This window comes from Dendropsophus ebraccatus, chromosome 6 (genome assembly GCF_027789765.1).
Source record: "Dendropsophus ebraccatus isolate aDenEbr1 chromosome 6, aDenEbr1.pat, whole genome shotgun sequence".
NCBI classification, from domain to species: domain Eukaryota; kingdom Metazoa; phylum Chordata; class Amphibia; order Anura; family Hylidae; genus Dendropsophus; species Dendropsophus ebraccatus.
This window is the reverse complement of record NC_091459.1, coordinates 54,831,817-54,859,319: the sequence shown is the minus strand read 5'-3', so window position 1 is coordinate 54,859,319 and position 27,503 is coordinate 54,831,817. Positions and strand designations below refer to the sequence as shown.

The 27,503-nt window shown below is 42.7% G+C and overlaps 1 protein-coding gene across 1 annotated transcript; it reads left to right on the top strand.

Moving 5' to 3' along the window:
* Nucleotides 1-227: 227 nt before the first annotated feature.
* On the top strand, nt 228-25,271 carry IFNGR1 (interferon gamma receptor 1). The gene is made up of 7 exons (XM_069975008.1): nt 228-466; nt 12,467-12,575; nt 14,186-14,355; nt 20,019-20,176; nt 20,862-21,018; nt 21,860-21,984; nt 24,445-25,271. Exons 1-7 carry the CDS (start codon nt 373-375, stop codon nt 24,829-24,831), a joined length of 1,200 nt encoding a protein of 399 aa, XP_069831109.1. The 5' UTR covers nt 228-372; the 3' UTR covers nt 24,832-25,271.
* Nucleotides 25,272-27,503: the final 2,232 nt, after the last annotated feature.

Below are 27,503 nucleotides of genomic sequence, written 5' to 3'. Positions count from 1 at the left end.
ACCCGGACCCCTTTAATAAAGGGGAACCCCCTGTAGCTACAGAGCGGAATCCTCCCAGCAGTATCGGGGTGCCCTCTCCCAGGACCCGGTGCCGGAGGGCCGCTACCTGCAGCAGAGCGCACACCTGTACGTGCGACCCCGGCAGTGGAGCGGAGCCCAGAGCGCGCAGCCGCAGCACAGCTCCCGGCCTGCACAGCAACCACTCCGGGAACGCTCCAGCGGTGACGTCATCGTGCGGCCTGGAGGCGGGAGGGTCTTCCCAGCACTGACACCAGCGGCGCCGCACTCCTCTGTGCCCGAGCTGAGGGAGATTCCGGCCTGCTGTGTGGCGACGTGCTCCTCTGGTCATAAGCTATAAAGCCGCTGCCAGACATGGAAACCGTACTAAGCAGGACCCTCGCTCTCCTGCTGCTGTCTGTATGGGCGGCAGGTGCTGGGCCCACCCCGACCAGCGGACCGGTGAAAGGTAATGTTCACACACTGCGGCACCTGCGGACAGGCCTCCTGGGACCTCCTGCAGTGTAGTACCAACATGCGTTCACAGGCCAGAGAGCAGACGCACTGTGTGTATACGGCCCTATTACTGAGAGGGGGGCAGGGACGTGTATGGTGTGAAAGGTCAACTTCATATATTCATGTATGTGCCATGATGTATAACAGTATGGTGTAGATGGATATCCTCTCCATGGATGTGCCATGATGTATAACAGTATGGTGTAGATGGATATCCTCTCCATGGATGTGCCATGATGTGTATATAACAGTATGGTGTAGATGGATATCCTCTCCATGGATGTGCCATGATGTATAACAGTATGGTGTAGATGGATATCCTCTCCATGGATGTGCCATGATGTGTATATAACAGTATGGTGTAGATGGATATCCTCTCCATGGATGTGCCATGATGTGTATAGAACAGTATGGTGTAGATGGATATCCTCTCCATGGATGTGCCATGATGTGTATAGAACAGTATGGTGTAGATGGATATCCTCTCCATGGATGTGCCATGATGTATAACAGTATGGTGTGTAGATGGATATCCTCTCCATGGATGTGCCATGATGTGTATATAACAGTATGGTGTGTAGATGGATATCCTCTCCATGGATGTGCCATGATGTGTATATAACAGTATGGTGTAGATGGATATCCTCTCCATGGATGTGCCATGATGTATAACAGTATGGTGTAGATGGATATCCTCTCCATGGATGTGCCATGATGTATAACAGTATGGTGTAGATGGATATCCTCTCCATGGATGTGCCATGATGTGTATATAACAGTATGGTGTAGATGGATATCCTCTCCATGGATGTGCCATGATGTATAACAGTATGGTGTAGATGGATATCCTCTCCATGGATGTGCCATGATGTGTATATAACAGTATGGTGTATATACGTACCCTCGTCATGTATGTGCGCTGATATATTACAGTATGGTGTATATACGTACCCTCGTCATGTATGTGCGCTGATATATTACAATATTAAATGGAATATTTAATTGCCTTATTGGCGCACTGAATAAGACAATACATACACATTGAACGATATATACTAGGGTCAGATGCAGGGCTGTGGAATCAGTAAGCCACAGCTCCGACTCCTGAATTTTATCAGGACCGACTTTCAACTCCTGCTCCTTCATAAATGGCCGGTCATATACCAGGGGAGTTATTTATCACACTGGCTCAGCAGCTTCTCCCTAATGTCCTACATGATCCTGGGGCGACTTCTGAGTGAATAAAGGAATACTGTATATAAAGCAGATTCGCCTGTGTGTGCAGTGGATGCAGCCAGTCTCCAGCCTCCATGTCCTGAACAACTCACAACTAGACTAGATAGAGCAGGTGGTCTTTTCCTGCTGACAGTCTTCTATGTTTCTAACTACAGTGAGTCCAAGAAGTATTTGATCCCTTGCTGATTTTCTTTGTTTGCCCACTAATAAAGACATGATCATTCTATACTTTTAATGGTAGATGTATTCTTACATGGAGAGACAGAATATTAAAAAGAAAATCCAGAAAATAAATCTAAGGAATATATATTAATTGATTTGTATTTCATGGAGTGAAATAAGTATTTGATCACTTAGTATTCATTAGCAGTTCTGGCTTTTACAGACCAGTTACACTCCCAATCAACTTGTTACCTGACCTGAAGCCACCTGTTCTCACTAATCACTAGTGTGAAAAACAACTGTCCACAGAATCAGACAGATCACACAGATTTCAAGTCTCCAACATGGGTAAAACCAAAGAGCTGTCACAGGACCTCAGAGTCAGAATTGTTGACCTTCACAAAGCTGGAATGGGCTACAAAAAGATTAGTAAGGTGTTGGATGTGAAAGTAACAACTATTGGTGCAATTATCAGAAAGTTTAAAGAGTATAACATGACAATCAACAGACCTCGGCCCGGTGCTCCAAAGAAGATTTCGCCTCGTGGGGTGGCAATGATGCTGAGAACAGTCAGAAATCGTCCTGCAACCACTCGGCAGGAGTTAGCAAATGACCTGAAGGCAGCTGGGACCACAGTTTGCAAGGAAACAATTGGCAACACTTTGCGCAACAATGGATTCACATCCTGCAGTGCCCGAAAGGTACCCCTGCTGAAGAGAGCACATGTGGAGGCGCACCTCAAGTATGCCAATGATAATTAGAAAGATGAACCAAGTTATTGGGAGAAGGTTTTGTGGTCAGATGAGACCAAAATTGAACTTTTTGGCCTCAACTCCACCCGCCATGTGTGGAGGAAGAAAAATGCTGCCTATGACCCCAAGAACACTGTGCCCACCGTCAAGCATGGAGGTGGAAGCATAATGTTTTGCGGGTGTTTCTCTGCCAAGGGTACAGTGCTACTTCACCGCATCACTGGGAAGATGGATGGAGCCATGTACTGCACAATCCTGAGGGACAACCTCCTCCCCTCTGCCAGGGTTCTGAAAATGGGCCGTGGTTGGGTCTTCCAACATGATAACGACCCTAAATATACAGCAAAGGCAACAAAGGATTGGCTCAAGAAAAATCACATTAAGGTCATGGAGTGGCCCAGCCAGTCGCCAGACCTCAATCCGATCGAAAAACTATGGAGGGAGCTGAAGGTCAGAGTTGCCAAGCGACAGCCCACCAACCTTCATGATTTAGAGAGAATCTGCAAAGAAGAGTGGGCCAAAATTCCCCCTGGTGTGTGTGCTAAACTTCTGGTTAACTACAACAAACGTCTCACCGCTGTGCTTGCAAACAAAGGCTTTGCCACTAAGTATTGAGTGTGTTTGGCAAGAGGGATCAAATACTTATTTTCCTCATTGAAATACAAATTAATTAAAATATATTCTTTAAAATTATATTCTGGATTTTTTTCTTGATATTCTGTCTCTCCATGTTAGAATACATCTACCATTAAAAGTGCTGAATGATAGTGTCTTTATTAGTGGGCAAACAAAGAAAATCAGCAAGGGATCAAATACTACTTGGACTCACTGTAAATATTCACCATACTTAAAGTAACAGTGCCAGATCCCTGTAATATAGAGGTCACACATAGTGAGAAAGAGTGGGGTCACACAGTGATATACAAGGTCACTGTGGGGGCATGCAATAGCACACAAAGACACACACACACACACACACCCTGCTGCAGCCTTAGCATACACACACACACATACAGCCTGCTGCAGCCATAGCATACACACACACACAAAACTTGCTGCAGCCATAGCGCACACCACACACTCGGTTTGCTGCGGCCATAGCACACACACACACAGCTTGCTGCAGCCATAGCGCACACCACACACTCGGTTTGCTGCGGCCATAGCACACACACACACACAGCTTGCTGCAGCCATAGCACACATACACACAGCCTGCTGCAGCCATAGCACACACACAACCTACTGCAGCCATAGAGCACACACACACACACACACACACACCCACACCTGCAGCCATAGAATACTGAAGAAAAACACACAATCTTCTCCCAGAGAGAAAACACCACACTGAGGACAGAGGTTACTGCTACACTACTTATGTCTTCTCCTCCTCCTCTATATTACACAGGATATCTTCATATTACACTGCTGCTCATATACAGGAAGAGCACAGATCTCCCCCCACACAATGGACTCGTCCAGCTCAGAAACAAACTGCCAAATAGTGACCGACAACTTTTCCTCGACCACCCTTATGTAATAGGGCCAGTGTCCTATTACTGATATATTCCCCGACCACCCTTATGTAATAGGGACAGTGTCCTATTAGAATGTTGCTCATAATATATATTCATGAGCAAAACTTGTAAAATTCATATCAAAATTCAATTCTAAATTTTTTAAAGATTTTTTTTAAAGCTGGAGTTGGAGTCGGTACATTTTTTCCCCAGACAAAACTAGCTCCGACTCCACGACTCCGACTCCACAGCCCTGGTCAGATGTGCAAAAAACAAAGGGGTCAGCGGTGATTTTCCATCATGCCTGACCACTATTACCACCAACATCATCCGTCTAGGGTTCTAGACAGCCCTATACATGCTAGGCTGATGGCTGAATCCGCCATGAGAGGTGGCTCAGCAAGTTATAATCTAAGGTATGGGTGTCAAACTCAGGCCCTCCAGCTGTTACAAAACTGTTCCCTGTCCAGGCATCATGGGAACTGTAGTTTTGTAACAGCTAGAGGGCCTGAGTTTGACACCCATGATCTGAGGTGTATGGGGGCTTTTAGGGAAAGTAAGGTGTGATTACAATATGCTGCCTTGTGCTGGATGAAGCAGCAGGTGCTACAACCTCGTGTGTGTGTGTGTGTGTGTGTGTGTGTGTGTATATGTATATGTGTGTGTGTGTGTATATGTATATATGTGTGTGTGTATAGATATATATTATAGCAAAAGTATTCAACGTTACATGTCCTCCCAGATTACCTATTTTAGATGAGATGGGAATACTCCTTTAAGAACAAGGAAGCAGCAAGGCCCTAGAAACCAGTCACCTGATTTGTCAGCCAACATCTACTTAACAATGGGGAAGTAAAGCATTACTTAGGTTGCACAGTAAAAAAAAAAATCTTAACTATAAAAAGCTCAAGGAAGGAATGAACAAACAAACCATTCACAGCTGCATCACAAAGTGGTGGTGTGCTTCAGTATGTCATGTACATGAATAAGAAAGTATATATTGGCACAGAATCAAGAGGTATTCCACTCAAACCTAACTTTTGATATGTTGCTGCCCATGGCGAGATTAACAATTCATTCCATTCAGTCTCCTTCCCCCAGTTCTGAGCTGCTGCCTTCTGCTGAAGGCACAAAATACTGTGTGTAAGCCTTTCTCTCTGTATCCCTCTCCCCTCCCTTCTGAAATGGCTGAAGTAAAAATGTTCCTGACTGGCTTTATCTGCAACTTTGTAGCCTCTTGGTAATGCTGGGAGGGTTATTCTTAGGTTAAATTGCTAATGAAATCATAGGAGGGGATTTATGAAGACCGTATAAGGCCCCACCCTTTTTTCCCTGACAGGATTCACTAAGAGGCGCACGCCTCATAGTGAATCCGGACTCCCAAACCTGCCTACTAAATCTACACTTGCCTCCATAAATGAGGTGCGGAAGGAGGCTATGCCTCCTCCCCATCCTGCTCCTTCTCCCTGGGGGACGCTTGATAAATGTTGTGATTATCCCTCACAGCATTACAAAGAAGCTACAGTGTTGCAGATAAAGCCGGCCAAGGACTTTATTACATCAGCCATCTCAAAAGGAAGGGGGGGGGGAATAGGTAAATCTTTTTTTACTTTCATGTAAAAATAAAGACTGCGCAGTTATCACTACTACTAATAATATATATAGCCCCTGCCGCACAATTATCAAGCAATGTGTGGGCTCAGTAAGCAAGCCCTAATCTAACTTACTGTCAGGGGTTGGGCCGTGTAATACAGCCCTCAGTAGATAATAGAAGGGTAGCTTATGGTACTTTTACATGGATCGATAATTCGCCCAATCGCACGTTTAACGATTTTGAAGTAACAATTTTTTTTTTTTTTTTTTTTTTTTAGAACGATCAGCGTTTAGACGGAACGATATATCGTACGGAAAAATCGTTTTGCGATCGTTTAAGCCTATCTTGCACATAGGTTAAATCGGTGAAAGACTGTTTACACGGAACCATCTGCGAATTTTTTGCGAGCGACCAACAATGATTTGAGAACTTGTTGAAAGATCAAAATGAATGATTTCTCGCTCGTCGTTTGATCGTTCGCTGTGTTTACACGTACGATTATCGTTCGAATTTGATCATTATTGTGCAAATTCGAACGATAATAATTCCGTGTAAAAGGACATAATTAGTCTGGTCTGTTGAGTGAGTGCTCCTCCTGTGACTGACAGGCGAAAGAGGGGGTTACCACCATGTTCATCTATGACAGGCCACACCAAAAGCTGCAGTTCAGTACACTACAATACAAATAGAATAGGCTGCAGAAAAGAATCAGCAACCAGTTGTGGGTATGCTGGGGATCTTCAAATCAAGAAGTAAAACCGTGTTGACATGTGACAGGTCTAACATTTCCAGACAATTGTAAGGAAGATAACGAGTGCAAAGACACAAGGGTAACCTATAGAAGTCTGTTGATGGGAGGTTCATCATGCTGTCTTAGGGTCCTTTTGTACTTGCAGATCTTCGGCCACTGCGCCTGCAAATGAGCGCCCATCTGCGAGATCAATGTTCCCTTGCAGTGCCTTTAAACGCCACAATTAATTGAGCGTCCATTTAAATATATTATTGTCAGCTGCACATCTTCTGTTTATACAGACAGATGTGCGGCGATTAAACGATTATTTATAAGGCTGCACAAAAAATGCAATCAGCCGGCAAGAGGTCATACTCCACAGAGAAGGTGCAAATTCTTACCCTCTCCATGGTGTACGCCTGATGGGCAGGCAGGGGGTGGGGCAACACGGGGAGGAGCAGTAGTCGCCTCCTGCGCCTAATTTATCATGGAAACAGGCATAAACCATGCAAAAATCTACACCTATACTGGAGTCCTGCAGTAGATTCAGGGACGGGAGGCTGTACTAAAACATGCCCCTCTCAGTAAATCTTGCTTGGAAAATGGGGTTGGGGCTTTAAGACCAACGTACAAGTACACTAGTCTTAATGTCTTCCTCTTAATGTATGTTCAAAAATGCCAGAACTCAAGCAAAATGGATGGAGTCTGCAGGAAGGGATTGATTATATCTGTATTTTAAGTGATATTAACCCCTTAACCCATTTTGACATCCAGGGATATACAGAGAGGGCTCATAACGGGAGCCCTCTCTATACAACGCCGTTGGCTGCTATAAGCCTGATTGTCGCGCTGGCTAATTAACCATTTACATCAGTGGTGGTATAGTGGCTGGATCAACCCACCTGGAACAGCAAAAACAGTGAAGGGTTCACTACAAGAGAGACAAGTGCTTACACCAAAACAACAAATGCATACGTATAGAATGTGCACATCATCCATCCCCTTCCCTTCCCTTTAACCCTGACATTTTTTGGTTGAACTTTTTTCCCCCTCAGCCCTGCTAACCATGTAACCTAGAACAGTTAGATACGGGTGTAATTTCCTGTGAAGTCCCCTGTGCTCTCTGCTATTACGTTTGACATGTTTGAAAAATGTCCAAATCAGGAAGTTCTGGTTAGAGAAACAGGATGTGATCTGGTGCTATAGTTTTTGGGATATTTCTGTATACCACCACATATGTTTAGGTTCTCCTATTTCCATGTCCCACCAACAACAGATGGGGGTCTTAGGAACACCGATCCAAAGTCTGTCAATAGAATGGAGCATGCAAACTGCTGGTTTTTTTTGCATAGGACTGACATCCATGAGATGTCATAAGGGAGTGTTTTATTCAGGGCTGTGGAGTCTGAGCTAGTTTTGGCTGGAGTCGGAAAAAATGTTCAGACTCCAGCTTTAAAAAAAAAACTTTAAAAAATGTAGAATTGAATTTTGATATGAACTTTACAAGTTTTGCTCATGAATATATATTATGAGCAACATTCTAATAGGACACTGTCCCTATTACATAAGGGTGGTCGGGGAATATATCAGTAATAGGACACTGGCCCTATTACATAAGGGGGTCATGGAAAAGTTGTCGGTCACTATTTGGCAGTTTGTTTCTGAGCTGGAAGAGTCCATTGTGTGGGGGGAGATCTGTGCTGGTCTCTTCCTGGATGCTGGATGACTGTATATGAGCAGCAGTGTAATATGAAGATATCCTGTGTAATATAGAGGAGGAGGAGAAGACATAAGAAGTGTAGCAGTAACCTCTGTACTAAATGTGGTGTTTTCTCTCTGGGAGAAGATTGTGTGTTTTTCTTCAGTGTTTTATGGCTGCAGCTGTGTGTGTGTGTGTGTGTGTGTGTGTATGCTATGGCTGCAGCAGGCTGTGTGTGTGTGTGTGTGTGTGTGTGTGTGTGCTATGGCTGCAGCAGGCTGTGTGTGTGTGTGTGCTATGGCTGTAGCAAGCTGTGTGTGCTATTGCGTGCCCCCACAGTGACCTTCTATATCACTGTGTGACCCCTCTCTATATCACTATGTGTGGCCCCCTGTATATCACTATGGCTGACCTCCTATATCACAGGTATCTGGCATTGTTAGCAGTATTTAAGTATGGTGAATATTTAGTTAGAAACATAGACTGTCAGCAGGAAAAGATCACCTGCTCCATCTAGTCTAGTTGTGAGTAGTCCAGGACATGGAGGCTGGAGACTGGCTGCATCCACTGCACACACAGGAGAATCTGCTTTATATACAGTATTCCTTTATTCCCTCAGAAGTCGCCCCAGGATCATGTAGGACATTAGGGAGAAGCTGCTGAGCCAGTGTGATAAATAACTCCCCCGGTATATGACCGGCCATTTATGAAGGAGCAGGAGTTGGAGTCGGTCCTGATAAAATTCAGGAGTCGGAGCTGCTGCTTACCGACTCCACAGCCCTGGTTTTATTGTACCAACCCATTTACCATAGAGAGATGCACATAAACGTGTCCACTTTATTTGGCCCTTTTCTTTTGTCAAATATGGTAGGAAAAACTCCAGAGTTGGGACTAAACGGATGTAGCTAATGTTTTTTATTTTTACACTATTGGTATGTGAACTTCAGTTATAAGAATTATTTATTTGTATCGATTGTGTGTATGGTTGTCCGGTGACCCAGAAGTGCTTTGTGCTACTGAGGGTCACTGGTATATTTAAGAGGGTCAGGTCTAATAGCTATTGTATGCCTGAGGAAGGCTCTAACTTAATACAGTGCCAGAATGCATTGTCCTAATAAAAGAGAGATTTTTATTTTTTGGTCCCAGTTCAGATAGTGTGTTAGTAATTGGTGACAATGCACTCACTCCAATGCACTGTTCTACCTTACGTGTACACCTGTACTTGGCTCATTTGAAGGGTATCCCTATCCCAGACGCCTTCTGCTGGGACCTTCTATGCTTCTCTATTGCTTAGAAAGTTTTTGGGCATGCCGATAACCCTACAGACTGATGTGCTGGAGATGAGCCTACTTTACTGTGGACTTTAATTCTCCATTTCTAGGTTTAGCTTTGCTTCAAAGCTTATGGCTTTCACACCAAAACCCACAGCAGTGACAATAACCGCCTACTGTTTCACTTTTCTTTTCTTTTTTTTCTTTTCACCTTTTGTACATTTATTCAATATCTATGCACTGTGGCTGAAAAATTTCTCACTGGCCACAAGTGATAACCACAAGTAATACCTTGCTGTGAAGAGGTGTTGTTGGTTAGTGTACCAGCAGAATTTTGAGGTTTCATGTGATGCACCCTTCCGGCTGTAACAGCGATTACGCACAGATTTGGGGGAAAAAGCAGCATATACGTACATTGCATGCTTTAAAAGGGTTCTCAAATTGAATTAAAATCAACTGGTGTTAGAAAGAGATATATCATCTATATATATTTCTATCTCTTTCTATATATATTTATTTTTTAAAATCTCCAGTCTTCCAGTACTTATCAGCTGCTGTATGTCTTGCACAAAGTGGTGTACTCTTTCCAGTTTGAGATGTTCACACTGAGGAATAGGCAAGAATTCAGCAAGGAATTGAAGAGGGATGTTTTCTGCTTGAAATTCCTCGCCTATTCAGCTCGAGCGCAATTTAAGCCCCTATTGACTTCTATAGGATTCAGAATGTCAATTCTTTGGGTGGAAAGCGGATCTGTGGCCGAAAATTCTGCTTTGAAATTCTGCAGTATGAACAGCAGAGCGGAAATTACATTAAACACAATGGGACATTACTCATTGTTCATATTTTACGGGAGGAATTTTAAGTGGAAATCAAGGCTGAGTTCACAAGGAGTAAAACTGGCAGAATTCTCTGCCACGGAATCCCGCCAGCCTCCGTGTAATTCTGGCAGTCTATGGGAGCCTCCCATAGACTGCCAGTATGACATGGAGGCTAGTGGGATTCCGCCAGTTTTACTCCATGTGAACTGGCCCTAAGGGCGCATTCCTCTTCAATTTCTCGCCTTTTCCTCAGTGCTCTCTGCTGCCTTCTCTGTTAGTGTCAGGAACTGACCAGGTTTTCTGTGGGGATTTGCTACTGCTCTGGACAGTTCCTGACATGACATAATCACAGAACTAATCAAAGTGCCCAGACTAGTAACAAAATGGACAAATTAGAAATGCATAATCACAGAATAGGCCCCAAAATATAAAATGTAACTTTTAACCCCTTAAAGACCGGACCAATTTTCATTTTTTGCATTTTCTTTTTTTCTTCCTTGTGCTTAAAAGGCCATAGCACTTGCATTTTTTCACCTAGAAACCCAGATGAGACGTTATTTTTTGCGTCACTAATTGTACTTTGCAATGACAGGCTGAAGTACACTGCGAAACCAGGAAAAAAATTAAATGTGTGGTGAAATTGAAAAGAAAAAAAAACAAAACACTTTTTTATTTTTTAATTTGGAGGGGTTTTGTTTTTACGCTGTTCTCCCTGGGGTAAAACTGACTTGTTATATATGTTCCTCAAGTCGGTACGATTACAACAATATGTAACTTGTATAACTTTTATTTTATTGGATGGCTTTTAAAAAATTAAAACCTTTTTTTAAAAAAATATATGTTCCTTAAAATCGCTCTATTCCCATGCTTATAGCACTTTTATCCTTTGGTCTATGGGGCTGTGTGAGGTGTCATTTTTGTTCTATCGGTACCTTGATTGCGCATATGCAAATTTTTGATCGCTTTTAAGATTTTAAGAAACTTTGTAATTTAATTTATAAGGCAAACATGGCATTATCTGCACTCAAAAAGACTTTCCCCAGGTCCCCCCTTTCGTCCTCTATCATTCACTGTTCATCACTTTTAGTTGGACCCTGTCTGCTCTATGGAGGGGGGGGGGAGATTAGTTGGCTGCAGAGAACAAAGTATTACACAGCAGGACCTGTGTGAAAGCCGGCATTCAGAGATCAGAGAGGTCAGTGCTGACTGTCAGAGGAGAGAGCCTGGTGATGTAGCTGTAAATTACCTCTTTGTTGTCCTGTTTTTGTGCCTCATCTCCCTCCACCCCTCCCCTCTCCATAGAGAACAATGAAGACAGGGGGGAGAGCTTCTAACCGCTTTTTCATGATAAAAATGCATTTTTGGCTAATAAACCCAATTACAAAGTTTCTTAAAATCACCTGTACTATTGATTTCTGCAAAAAAAAAATTTCAAGTATACCAACACACTAAGTTGTGCAATAAACCTGCACCATAAAACATTGGCAACAAGCCCACAATACAACAATATCATTACGACATGGAGAGAAAGGAGCGGCTGCACATCCCACCTATCGCTGATACTAATGCCGCTAGGCCTATTTTTAAAGCCAACGCCAGGATGTTGGTATATAATTTGATCAAACCATATTGCCCCGTGTACCACGTGCAGGTTCCCTGGTTCACAGGGGTATTTACGCTAACTCCACACTGTGTCTGTCAGCGACCGCCAACCCCACAAAGCGTGCACATGCAGGGAAGGGAGGCCATGGAATGACCCTGCAACCCCCGCGCTGAGCGTATGGCTCCCTCTGTTCCTGACATGGACAGAGGTGTCAGACTAGAAAGAATACACCACTTCCTACAGGGCATACAGCAACTGATAAGTACTGGAGATTTTGAAATTGAAGTTAATTTTATTTTATTTTTTATAGAAGTAAATTACAAATCTGTATAACTTTCTGCCACCAGTTTCAAAAAATTTTTCCCCACTGGAGTACCCCTTTTAATAATTGGAAAACTACACTGGTCATACCAAGCTGGAGCTTGGGGCAAACTGAAATACTGAATTATTGTGTCTGTCTGGAACTGATTTGGCTATGTTAGGTTGTCTCTTCTTTAACTTGATATCAGTTTTGGTGACTTATACAATTTCTATATCTTTGTAACATTGTTCTCTTTTCTTTCTCCAGTTCCAAAACCATTTAACTTGAAGAAGGAATCTTATAATTTTAACTCTCTATTGTACTGGCATTACAACATAAACTCTATCACCCCTTATTTTCAAGTGGAATACAAAAAGTAAGACATAAACATAAAGGAATTTTTTGGGGGCTAAAACAAGTTTGGTGGCATCAAGCCGAGTACATCCTGCTGCCGAGACTTCCTTTAATCATTTATAATGTGTGAGGAACTGTTCACTTCTCTAGCAGATCAAACACAGGGCAATAGAGATGACTGAACTTCGAACATGCTTGAGTCTGATCGTTCGGCATTTGATTACTGGTGGTTGAAGCAGTTGGATGCAACCCTAGGGAGTCCTGGAAAACTTGGATATATCCATGTTTTCTTGGACTCCCTAGGGCTGCATCCAACTGCTTCAGCCACCAGTATTCAATTGGCGAACGATCGGACATGAGCATGCTTGAGTTGCGCTAATCTCTACAGGGCAAATGTAGTGCATGATATAACTATATCCTTTCTAGTCAGAGGCAGTCATGTGGCAGTTCTGCTCCATGGTTAATAGATACGGGAGCTGCATGGTCACTAAAGCCAATACAGCCAACTACTTCCAACCCTACTGCGTAGATCTGGCTGTGACACCCTCTCTGAACAGATGGTCATCATCCAGGGTGCTGGGTCCCAAGGATAGGAGGATAAAAGGGGTTATCTGTACACAGAAAATGTTATCTATATTGTTGTATGTGTGTATAAGAAGCTTTACTAGCCTCTCAGCCAGTGAATCACTGTGTTTCTCCGAAAATGAGACAGGGTCTTTATATATATATATATATATATATATATATATATATATATATATATATATATATATATATATATATATATATATATAATGTATGTTTTTTTTTTTTTGTTTGTTTTTTTTGAAAATAGTGTGCCACTACACAGGGACCCCCTCCCTCTATACAGTAGTTAGCTGCCATACTGTATGTCCCACTGTCCCTTCTGTAAGTTCTTCTAGATTTAAGGCCTCCATACTGTAATCATCGCTCCCCTCTGCAAGTAGTCCCATACTGAATACACCCCCCCCCCCCCTTTTTTTTTTTTTTTGCAGGTAGTCAACATATTTTATACCTTTCAGTAGTTGGCCCACATATTGTCCGTGTCCCCTACCTTCTTACCACTCCTGCCTCCCCTGCAGCTTGTGTTGAGCAGGTGGCAGTGGGGCATAACAATTCTGGCACTGATTGGCTGATGCTTATTTTTTAAGCAGGGTTTATATTTTAAGCATACTGCCGGAAGCTAGGCAATTGAAGCTAGGTCCTATTTTCAGAAAAACACAGTACATGCATAGACAAAATCAGAAATTGGAGATACACCTGTAACCAAGTCAAACATGAGTGAGGGCCCTGCTTGCTTACCAATCTGGCAGAATTTGGGGCTTTTCTGAGTTGACAAGTTTATTAAAAGAAATCTAGTGACTGGACGACTTCAAGATATTCACGTGTGGGGTTTTACATCCTCTTCTAATACTGCAACAAATCCAAAATAGAATCTGCAGATGCTTCTCAGAATTTGATGACTGCTTCTGACTGCAAAATTTACCAAAGAGGAAAAATACAGTTCTGTACTGAACGCCCTATGTATGTTACAAAACAACTACCATATTGACTGTGAAGAATAATCTATTTTGAAATGTAGTATATTCAAACATTTCTTTTATATTTCAGAAACGATGCCTGGACAATTGTAGAGACCTGTGAGAGAATTTCACATAATTACTGTAATCTCTCCAAAATTATTGTCGATCCTTATGATTATTATGGTGTTCAAGTGAAAGCTATAGTGGGATCTGAAATGAGTGAATATGCAACAACTGAATTCTACTTAATAGATGATGGTAAGTAACTAAATATACATACAACTAAATGAAAAATGAATGAAAATTTTATATATAATATGTGCGTTGTGTGTATTGTTATTAGTATTACTATTAGTAGTAGTATTTTCTCACTGAGGTTCGATGTAAAGTAACAGATCAAGCTTTTCACCTGCTGGTAAATTAATAAAGATATTGGTGCTACAACCTTACTGATATGCAATAGTCTGCAGTGTAATAAGTCGTTATGCAACAGCTTGGGGTGGGGAACTGGAAGGAGAGTTAGAGAGGGAAGTAGGCAGGGTGGGAGGGCTGTATTGAACAGCTGAGGGAAAGCAATGCATCCTGGTGATATATACCACAATGGTCAGCCACTTGTACCCTTAGGGTCCATTTACACAGAAAGATTATCTGCCAAAGACTTAAAGCCAAAGCCAGAAACAGACTATAAACAGTCTCTGTTTATAGTCTGTTTCTGGCTTTGGCTTCAAATCTTTGACAGATAATCTGTCTGATAATGTTTCTGTGTAAATGGACTCTTAAAGGAGAAGTTCAGCCAAAAGTCGTCTTTAATATGTTATTACTTATGGAACGTTAGACAAATTCCTAATGTACATTAATTGTGGCAAATGCACCTATAGGGCTATTTCCCTTAATTTAGTAGATCAGGGAGGCTTCAAATTGCCTAAAAACTGTGACTTCACGAATCAGTTGTAATTCCTATGTAGTGTCCAGCAGGGGCGCACTATATGTAGAAGTCTATGGCACTGTATTGTCTATGGAAAAGAATGTAATGTAAACTACCCTTTATTGATGGACTATGTTTATGGAAAAATTTGGGGAGCAAGAACACTTGGCACTGAGCAGGAAGGAAGAGAGGTGCCCGTGCATCTAACTACCTCCCCCTCCCTTTCTGCTCAGTGCAGTGGGACAGATACACACTACTACTACTCCTCTCATCATCTGTTCATAGTATGAGCAGAGGATGGGGGAGTAATACCAGGGAGATCCCCCATCTTCAAGCCCCCTGCCCCTCCCACCACCGCACGCCCGTTCATTTCCCTGCTGTCCCGGACTGCCAACCCCGTGTCCTGCCGACTCGGTCCCTGATATCACCCCCGGCAGCTCTCATCATTCAGATCGAGTCAGCAGGACGTGGGGGCGGCAGTGAGCTGGCGGTCCGGGACAGCAGGGAAGTGAATGGGCGTGCTGTGTTGGGGGGGGGGGGGTTGAGCTGGGGGGGTTGGTGATGGGGAACGGACCGTGTACTTACTCCCAAATTATTCCATTAACAATCCATCAATAAAGGGTAGTTTACATTACATTACATACTTTTCCTTACACAATACAGTGCAATAGACTTCTACATATAGTTCGCCCCCTGCTGGACACTTCATAGGAATTACAACTGATTCGTGACTTCACAGTTTTTTAAGGAATTTGAAGCCTCCCTGATCTACTAAATTAAGGGAAATAGCACTATATGTGCATTTCCCATAAATGATGTACATTAGGAATTTGTCTAACTTTCCTTTAAAGGGGTTATCCAGCGCTACAGAAACATGGCCGCTTTCTTCCAGAGACAGCCCCACTCTTGTCTCTAGCTTGGGCGGGTTTTTGCTGCTCTGTTCCATTGAAGTGAATGGAGCTTAAATGCAAAGCGCACCTGAACTGGAGACGTGTTGTCTCTGAAAGAAAGTGGCTATGTTTTTGTAGCACTGGATAACCCCTTTAAGTAATAACATATTAAATAATACTTTTGGCCGGAGTTGTCCTTTAAACTAAAATATACCCAAAACTAGGTAAGTAGCAGCCACTTTGAGGCTACAATGTTTTATGGCATATCCTATAGACATTAAAAATGTCAGCTATTTTGGTATCCCAGAGTAGGACCCATATTTTTGTGCCCCCGTTGTGCTGCTCATGCTTCTGCATTTTACTCTGGGCCAGTGGGAGGAGCCTTGATTATAAATGACATTTGCCTTTAGACCCTATCTCTCTCACACACCCACACAGAGATTGACAGATTTTTGAGACCAAAGCCAGGTATGGATTTAAAAAGAGAAATCTCAGTGTTTCCTTTATGACCTGTTCCTCGTTTATAGTCTGTTCCTGGCTTTGGCTTCAATGATCTTTCAGATAAATCTGTGTGTTTAACCCTTAGACGACCCTGGACGTAGGGTTACGTCATGGAAGTCTGTCCCCAGACGACCCATGACGTAACCTTACGTCCTGGGTGTTTCTCCCGCTATGAAGCGTGCTGCCGGGACCTCACCGGCAATGACACGCTTACGTCCTTACGTCCTGGGTGTTTCTCCCGCTATGAAGCGTGCAGCCGGGACCTCACCGGCAATGACACGCTGCAGCGATCGCGCTGCCGCGTGTCATTAACCCCTTAAACGCCGCGATCACGGCGCGACCGCGGCGTTTAAGTGTAAGTGACAGGGGGAGTCCCCTGTCACTTACCGATCGGGACCCCCGCAGTGCGACTGCGGGGGTCCCGATCGTTGAAACGGACTGCCGGAGGTCTCTCACCTGCCTCCGTGCGGTCCGATCGGCGATCTGCTACACTGAGCCTGCACAGGCAGGCTCAATGAGCAGATCGCCGATAACACTGATCAATGCTATGCCTATGGCATAGCATTCATCAGTGTATAAATCAAAGTAATGTATGTACAAGTCCCCCAAAGGGACTTCAAAAGTGTAAAAAAAAAAAGTTCAAAACACTAACACACTACCCCAAAGCCCCTCCCCCAATAAAAGTCTAAATCACCCCCCTTTCCCATTATATAAATAAAACATATAAAAATTAATAAATAGATAAACATATAATATACCGTAGCGTGCGGAATTGTCCGATCTATTAAAATATAACAAGCGTCATTGTGACCGGTAAACGGCGTACACGAAAAGAGGGGAAAAAGTGCGCAGATTACCGATTTTATGTTACATTATATATTAAAAAAAATCAATAAAAAGTGATCAAAATGTCCGATCTTCACAAATATGGTATTAATAAAAACTAGAGATCATGGCGGAAAAAATGACACCACATACAGCCCCGTCGGTGAAAAAATAAAACCGTTATAAGCGTCACAATAAGCCCATTTTATTAATATTTAATTGGCAAAAAAAAGGATTTCATAAAAAAATATATATATAACATTAGAGAATCTGTGTAACCTGCATATGGTTGTGTTCGGACTGACCTATAGAATAATAGTGTCATGTCGCTGTTACCATATAGTGCATTACGTAGACACAGGAACCCCCCAAACATTACCATATTGCATTCTTTTTTACGATTTCACCTATTTATATCTTCATAAATAATATATATGGAATTCCATCGTACATGTTATGGTAAAATGAATGACGCCATTACACAGTACAACTATTCCTGTAAAAAACAAGCACTTACATGGCTTGTAGATAGAAAACTGAGAGTGCTAGAGCTCTTAGAAGGGGAGGAGGGAAAAACGAAAACACTAAGATCAAAATTTGCCCGGTCCACTGGGTCATTTTGGGCCTGGTCCTCAAAGGGTTAATAGGGCCCTTAGATCAGTTTGTTTACTCAGCCGCAGAAGTGTACAGGGGCGTGCACGGCTGCTGGCCAATCAACATTCACCTTTACTGGACCAGCCTGTGCAGAACAAATGGACAGCTGACATCACTTCCTGCACTTGGTCTTTTTTTTTTTTTTTCTGCTGATACATGAGACTAAATGGCCTTAGTGATGGAGCCTCAACTGCAAGTGAGACACCTAGTGGCTGTTTTTATAGGATTGTATTTCATATAGAAAACAGGCAAAAAAAAAAAATTGCCAAGATGTAGTGATATCACTTTCCCTGTTGATTTAACATTATTTATTGGTAATGACAGTGCCCATTTAACTCTTTCATCAGGAGGGTGAAGTCCTGTAGGTATAGATCTGCATGTGTTCTCTTGTGTAGCATTTACAAAGAGGAAATTTGCTCCAAGAGGGAGTGCAGATGTTTATGTAGCTTTTGTGAGCTTAGTGTAGTGTCTGTAGTAGAGTGTAGAGCAGTGATGGCTAACCTAGACACTCCAGCTGTTGCGAAACTACAATTACCATCATGACTGAACTATCAAAGATATGGCTTTGGCTGCCCAGGTATGATGGGAATTGTAGTTTTGCAACAGCTGGAGTGTCAAGGTTAGCCATCACTGGTGTAGTGTCTGTCACCTAATTGTTATAGTGTGTCAAAAAACAGTGTTAAGACCCTATTACAGGAAGTGATTATCGCCCGTTACGGCCGGTAATTGTTTTGTGTAATAGAGGACAACGATCAGCCGACGATCAGTCAACACACTGAAATGGCATCGATCTGCTGCCGTCGCTCTGTCTGATGATTGCCCGGGCAAACTCGATTTAGCTGGAAACTAACAGGATGGGGACAAAAAAGAGATTGCCGTATTAGCCGCTGGCCGCGCAGTGTTGTGTGGCTGGTGGCCCATTTTCACACTTACTGCAAGATCGTCATCAGCCGATGATGAACTCCCCAGCTGTTTATTGTCTTTATTATCTGCCTGATTGGGCAGATAATTGCCCCATGCAATAGTGTCCATAGACTGATCTCGGTTGTCTTTGTGTTTTTGTCTTTGGAGGTTTTCCCCATACCTCTCAAGCAAAAAAACTGCCAGTAGAGACAGATGATAAGAGTACGTTATTTACATGTTGTCTTACTGTGGGTTAAGAAGGGGGGGTGAAAAAAGGTGGTGCTACTTATGTTGTGTTGGGCTTCACACATAACTGATCCACAGTGGAGTTCACACTCCGAATTCGCAGTGAAATCCGCTGTGGATCCATTACCATGTATTTTCTATGAGAATACATAACTCGCAGCGGGATGTCCCGGTGTCTCCACCATAGAAAATACATGGCAATCTGATCTGCAATCGGATTTCGCTGCAAATTCTTAGCGTCAAATCCGCTGCAAATGCGTTGTGTGAAGCTTCCCTTAGGGTCTTTTTACACGTACAGATAAATCACTTGTTTAGCAAACAAGTGATTTTTTTTTTCTTGTTTTAAACAAGAGGATAAAGCCATATGAAAAGTTATTAATGTGATCGCAATTCGTTCATACATGTTCTGTAAATATTTGTAATTGCATTCATATCTATATACTCTGACGATGAGAGTTTACACTGAAAGACTTGAACGATTAACATTGATTTTAGAGGTCAGCTCAAAACATGCAATCAACGAGGAGCAATGTAGTGATGTTTAACAGCAACTAGATGGCAGCAGAGGGGTTCTCCATGGAAAATATCTGGTGTTTCTGGCCAATATATAAGCAGGATTACAGGTTTTTTCTTCATTCACCTTGCTTAGATTTGTTGATTTAAGGAAATATGTAAACTTTAAAAAGAAAAATAGCCAAGGATGTTGTAGGGCTGTCATGCTGCTTTTATTCTGACGCTTTCCCTGCCTTTTTACATGATTATGTGACTGCTACAGCCAGTCTCTGTTTGTAGCCATTCAGTGTGTGTTTATTTGTTTGTTTGGGGGGGGTCACATGACATTTGGGAAGAATGCTTATTTATTCATAATTTTTTTTACTACAAAGACTGGGACTGGCGGGATAGGATTCGCACTGGGCACTGGTGAAAAAGGAATTTCAAATTATACAAATATCCTTTTTTTCTTTGTTTTTTTTCAGGTATTATTGGGCCTCCTAAACTAAATGCATCTGTTAAAGGAAAGTTTCTATTGATCGATGTCTCTTTCCCACACGTGCCTGAAGTTGATGGGAAAAAGAACGTAGGAGACTATTTGGGAGACCTTTTATATGACATATCTTATGGAAATAAAACAACGGTATTAACAAATCACAATTGGGAGATACATTTAAAGCGTCACTGTTGTTACACAAAACTTTGGAAAAGTCAAAAGTGTTGATCACTCCAGGTCTGATAGATCGGGAGGGAGAGCCGGGAGAAGACTACGCTAAGCGTGGTCCTCTCCAGGCTCTGTGTCACATGATCAGTCGGATTTGTATGTCCTGCAGGAAGAGGTGTATTCTTTCCAGTCTGACACAGTGCTCTCTGCTGCCACCTCTGTCCATGTCAGGAACTGCCCAGAGCAGTAGCATATCCTCATAGAAAACCTCTCCTACTATAGACAGTTCCTGATATGGACAGAGGTGGCAGCAGAGAGCACTGTGTCAGACTGGAGAGAATACACCACTTCCTGCAGGACATGCAGCAGCTGCTTTGTGATCTAAAAATTACAGAGAGAAGGTTTGGAGTAGTCAGCTGATTAAAAACTTCCTCTCTGATTTACATAATTTGTAATGAAAAATACACTGCAATTATTGTGACTAATGCAGAATAAATGACAATGACTTGTTCCAGCTCACGGCTTTAGGAGAAAATGGGGGGCCTGGTGCTAGTGAGGGACGTAACAAGCTGTCCCAGAAATGTTACATTCATGTATACTATGCCTTTGTCTATTACAGACAGGAAGAAAAAATTTGTCTTTCATTTTTTTTTTTTTACTCCAGGAAACAGATGAATGTGATATGATTGGATGCAGTGCCCAGATTTTAATTTCAAACCAAAATACATATTGTTTTTCAGCGCAAGGTAAATCTGACGACTTCCCTATGACTATACTTAAATCAGAAGAAATCTGCATAGATATTGAACCTCCATCTAATGGTAAGATATGAATATGTATTGCTGTTTTTATTACACTGTAATATTACATGTCGATAAATGAGTGTTCATCAGTCTTCCAACCATAATGTGCGTGCAGGGGAACCAGTCAGACTCACAGCTTAGGCCATGCATGCTGTTCTCACATAGTTTACTTATTAATACAACAGTGTAGAGTGTTGGTAGACCCTGAAGAGCAGATTTGGATACCACAGCTCTCTGCAAGTCAGAGGAGTATGGGAGTGCTAAGACTGAAATAATGCATCTTGCTGTGAATACATTAAAGGGGGCTCCAGAGATTTTTTTTTCTTTCCAATCAGCTGGGAAGTTATGTTTATAAATCTATCTATCCTTCCAGTACTTACCAGCTGCAGGAAGTGGTGTATTCTCTCCAGTCTGACACAGTGCTCTCTGCTGCCACCTCTGTCCATGACATGAACTGTCCAGAGCAGTAGCAAATCCCCATAGAAAATCACAGCAGCGAGCACTGTGTCAGACTGGAAAGAATACACCACTTCCTGCAGGACATACAGCAGCTAATAAGTAATAAAAGACAGGAGATTATTAAATAGAAGCAAATTCCAAATCTATCAACACCAGTTGATTTGAACGGGGAAAAAAAAGTACCCCTTTAAAGTTAGGACTTTCTGCCTGCATATACTCTAACCTTAATTTATATACTAATAAAACATTATGCACAGGCATCTTCTGGTCTGTGTGCAGCTTAAAATATCTATTCTATCTATCTATCTTAATATATATGACGAAAAACTGCTAATATGCTGCATAGTTATAGAAATCCTGAACAATGTCTGAAAGGTAATCTTATTTTTTTCCCCCCTAGGTGTTTCTAACAGAATATTTGCCATAGTTGTTCCCATTGCAGTTGTGGTGATTATTCTACTTGCTTTATTTCTCTTTATCATAAAGAAAAAACTATCAGCCAAATCCATGCTTCCACCACCATTGGTAAGTTTGTATTTTTTGTATTAAAGCGACTCTGTTCCCACAATCTGACCCCCCCCCCCCCAACCACCAAACCGGATAGCTGCTATTAATCCAAGATCTGTCCTGGGTCTGTTCGGCAGGTGATGCAGTTATTGTCCTAAAAAACAACTTTTGACCTTGCAGCCCCGTGCCCAACAGGCGTGGCTTAGAATATCTGTGCCCTAACTTTGCACCTCCTCCTCCGTCCCTCCTCCCCACCCTCTTCATCATTAGGAATGCCACTGGAACATTTTCTCCATGCTGAACATTGCACAGGTGCCTTAACGATCCAGCCCATGTGCCGGGCTGACACAGGTGAGGAATAGGAGGCAATCTGCCTGGAGCATTCCTAAAGATGAGGAGGGCGGGGAGGAGGGACAGAGAGGTTGTGCCAGCCTAATGCATACATAGTCTAGGTCACTCCCGTAGGGCGCGTTTTGGGGTGTTAAGCTAGAAATGGTGGCTAATAACATGTCAGTCTGTCCTTACATCCTTCATAAGTTTCACCCTTCCAGCTAACCCCCAAAAACATAATTTTATTTTCTCCCGTTCCATATGCTAATTACCTGTTAACTAGGAAATTGTCAGCAATCACTGTGCAGGACCTGCAGCATCACTGTGGGGGCTGTTCGTATATTTCCCAGAGCTCTGACGTCGTCACTGGGCCTGATGTGCAGTACATCGGTGTCAATCCCCACTGCCTGTTTCTGGCCCAGTTTCTGACATCTTTAGCTCGGGGAAATATGAGTATGAGGTAATGTGGGGCATTTACGTGTCCCAGTTATGAAACCATTAAAAATCCATTTGTTTTGAGGGTCTAAGTTCATTATTTCTTACCTGTACCTCCTGGTTCCTCAGTAATACACATCCTGGAATGCATTGTTTGCCCTCAGCTCTTTCTAACAGTCCTTCCACCCCAACACTCCTATCTGTTTCTGACCCAAAACAGTTGCAGAACTGCTCATTTTATTGCAGAATATTGCAAAAAATTCAAATCCCCCATTGGATGAATGGTGTAAAAAAAAATTCACAATTTTTTTTTTTCTGGTTTCATGGCATACCTTATGGAAAAATGAAGTATACAATTGGCGTCGCTAAAAATAAGGGCTCATGTGGGTCTGTAGGTGAAAAAAAATGCCAGTGCTATGGCCTTTTAAACCCAGAGAGGAAAAAATGAAGGCGCAAAAATGAAAATCAGCTCGGTCCTGAAGGGGTTAAGCATCCCACCCTTCTTGCCTTTATTATTCCTCATTTTTCAGTTTTTGCGCAACAAATTGCACAGCAGTACTCCCTCTACCCGATGGGTGTGTTCACACTGAGTAAATGTGGTGGATCTCTCCGCTGCGGAATGCCGCCTGCCTCCGTGTCCCATAGGTTGTCTATGAGAGGGCTTGTGCTCCGTGCAAAGAATTGACATGCTTTTTTTAGCCCAAAAATTGCTTAAAAAATTTAGTTATCAAGGCATTTGCGCCTAATGATTTTTGCACAACAATCATAAGATTTTTCCAGCCCATAAAAGTACTACCTGCTCAAAAAATTTTGTAGATATCTGCGCCTTTAAGGGTTTATTTACACAGGAAGATTATCTGACAGAATATTATCTGAAGTTTTGAAGCCAAAGCCAGAAATAGACTATAAACAGAGATCAGGTCATAAAGGAAAGCCTGAGACTTTTCTTCTTTTCAAATCCATTCCTGGCTTTGGCTTCAAATCTTTGGCAGATAATCTTTCTGTGTGAATGGACTCTAAAGGGGTAGAAAAAATTTTAAAAAAATCTTTGAAATCAACTGGTGCCAGAAACTGCTAGAGATTTGTAATTTACTTCCTGAAAAATCTGCAGTCTTCTAGTACTTATCAGCTGCTGGATATCCTGCAGGAATTGGTGTATTTTTTTCCAGACTGGAAAGAGCAGGAGAGGTTTTCTGTGGTGATTTGCTCCTGCTTTGGACAGTTCCTGACATGGACAGAGGTGGCAGCAGAGAGCACAGTGTCATACTGGAAAGAATACACCACTTCCTGCAGGACATACAGCAGATAAGTACTTCCAAGATCTGAGATATTTTAATAGAAGTAAATTACAAATTTATGGCACCAGTTTATTTAAAAGAAAAGCTTTTTTGCTGAACTACCTTTTTATTGTATTAGAGACCTGTCCAATCAGGAAAATTAGTGGGAAGAAGCACGGGAACTTCCTCTGGAGCATTCTTCTGACTGCAACCAATGACATATCAAAAGTTTGTTAGTTTTTTTTGACTGTGCCCATTTAAAGATTTCTATAAAGAGGAGATGCATCTTCATATCTACCAGGAACATAAACTATAAATAGGCATTGAGGCTCTTATTTGTTTCAGGTTCCCAGTTACAGTATGTGCAGCGTCTCTATTCTACTGCACACATTACTAAACATACTGATATTGGATAAATCTTTTTTTAATTTTACAGAATAGCATTGCAAGAGCTGTGATTACACATTTGCCAAATCAAGTGCACGGGTATGATGAAGTCTGTGTGATTCCACCCGGTTCACCTGAACAGAAAATGTCACCAGAGGAGACTGAGAAGGACCTGAATGTGTGTGATGATTTGGACCTCAAAGTCCGTGATCAGGAATACCATAGCTCTGTGGGCGAAACTGAACAGAAAGCAGACGAAGACCAGACTGGAACAGAAGAGTCAAGCACCAGCAATAACAACTATTATCGCACTGAAAATAGTGATTCTAGCTTTGTATGTCTAAAAGGGAATGATGTTACCGAGCAGGAACCAATCAAAGACATTAAACCAGTAACAAACTCCTTTGGATATGACAAGCCACATTGTCCTTTATAAACTATAAAAGACCTCAGCTTTCATCAAACTGAATGTGGAGAACTAGAAATCTGGGTATGCCTTACATGCACTGCTTCCCAGGGCTTGGAGTAATATACATAGCCCTTCTGATGTAACCACAATAGCTTTCAAGTCCTCAGTGGCACCGCATCATTATGTGGACAAAATGAAGACTGCACCTATATAACATTAGTGGTTAACCGCATTTGCCCATTCCCTTGATATTGCCTTTTTTCTTCAAAATGGTTGGTTGTATGCACTTACATTGTTGACTTATGGCGAATATGTTTCTCCCCCCTTTCTTTTAATATATTTTTAACATTAACATGCATCTTACACCTTGCTCTTCCTGCAAGTAAATTTTTTTTGTTAAAGAATTATGGGGGAGATTTAGTAAGCAAAATGCACTAGAATTCTGGATATAAAACTGATTTACTTTTGCCTATTGTGTGTTTTAGATACTTCTATACTCCACCAGACAGTTGTAAAAGTGCCTGGCAAGAAGCAGCCGTACAATGTGCCAAAATTGTTAGTGGCTTGTGCTTTTATTTTGGTGTAAAGTAACCATGGCACAAAGTGGCTTAGAAGAAAGTGTCAGGTGGCTGTCATGCCAACCAGGACAAATAAGCATAATGCCACTTACTGTATATAGTGTATGTGTAGCTTTCAAAAGGTCAGCCAAAAATAAACAATCTCTACTATGTGAAAGGGCCTTTCATCAAATTTTTAGATTGGCACAGTAAAAAAAAAAAAAAAAAAAAAGTGATAAATTAAACCTGCAAGTGGCAACTTCACATAGCAGAAAAATGGTGATGAGAGTTGGATGAAGGAAGGCACCCACAAAGGTACGATCAAATTTTTATTGGTCAATGCCTAAGTGTATAGGAGAATGAGCTGGGAGAAGTCCGTGCTTAGCACGTTCTCTCCCAGCTCCCTGTCATGTAACCAAACAGCCACATAATGTAAGTCAGTGGGGCTGTCATGCTTGTAGACACAGACCGCAACTGCGCCTTTGCCTGTCGCATTTGCTGAACCTGGTGGTGCAGAGCTGACATGGCAAAGCTGCTGCATAAAGTGCCTGCCATATTAAGCATTTTAAGTATTTTCATTCTGCTGCTCGCCTGTGTGCTGGAGCCTAACTTCCCACCCACCACTCATATGTGTTTTAAAGGAAACCTGTCACCCCCCTGTGCCGGGGTGACAGGCTCCCAACTCCCTGTTAGTTCCCCCTATACATACCTCATCGTGCCGGGTCCCGCTTCCTGAGCCGGTCAGGTGACTGAGATTTCAGCACCCGAAGCCCGACGCGCGCGCTCACAGGAGAGTCAGATGTTCATAGAGAATGAATGGAGAGTCCGATGCTCCGTCATTCTCTATGGGCATCGGACTTTCCTGTGAGCGCGCGCCGGGCTTCGGGCGCTGAAATCTCAGTCACCTGACCGGCTCAGGAAGCGGGACCCGGCACGATGAGGTAAGTATAGGGGCCGGGAGCCTGTCACCCCGGCACGGGGGGTGACGGGTCCTCTCAGTGTGCAGCAGGACACTGCCATTGAAACCTTTTTTTTTTTTTTCTTTAATAACAAAATGGGTTGGGGGGTGGGTTGTTGTCCCTTCAATGATCCTATACACCCCTGTCCAGCCAGGGGACTGTGTTGGATGAATAGGGCAAATGCGGATCTGTCCTCACAGTGGGGTGGCACCCATATCAGCCCTTAATGTGGTGTGGGATGCAGTCCTCCTCTCCCAATTCCAGCAGGATAAAAAGGCGCAGCTACTCCCAACAGATGAAGTGTAAAAACTGTTATCCCTTCATCAGATGCACTGGGTGCCCACCCTGTTGTATCGCCCATTGGGTTTGAGAGTGAGGGCTCTGTGGAAGCCTCCCAGGACTTGTCCACCTTAGGCCCCGTTCCCACTGAGCAAAGCTAGCGGAATTCCGCGACGGAATTGTCCACCGCGGAATGCCGTTAGCCTCCCGCTCATAATGGGAGTCTATGGGAGGCGCGCGCTGCTGCTCTGTACGCGCTGAAGAATGAACATGTTCATTCTTCAGCGCGGACAGGGCAGGAGCGCGCGCCTCCCATAGAGTCCCATTATGAGCGGGAGGCTAACGGCATTCCGCGGCGGACAATTCCGTTGCGGAATTCCGCTACCTTTGCTCAGTGGGAACGGAGCCTTACTGCTTCATTGAGTAGACAAGATACAAATGTACTGTTACTTGAAGGGAGATGGGGGGCTAGTTTGAGTCCTGATCTACTCACAGCCTTCCTCTGTCCCTGCCTGAATGGCGATCTTGTGCTAGGCTGCAAGCACTAAAATAGATTAAACTGCACTATACTTATGACCAAGGGAAAGGAGCTGTAGATGGTGAAAGACTTCAAGGCCCTATTACACAAAGCGAATATCGGCCATTACCGGCCGATAATCGCCTCGTGTAATAGAAGACAACAATCAGCCGCCATTACACACGTGTAATACTGCCGGAAACAAGAGGAGAAACTAATATGGGGGGTGGATAACATGTAAGCTCCTTCAAGAAGTGGCATAGACACTCCAGTTGTTTACTGCAGTCGCGTAACATTATCTGATGCCTGATTTCCTTTAAAATACTTGAACACAACTCGTAGGGAATTTCGGTATACATAAAAATACAAGACAAAAATCCACAAATG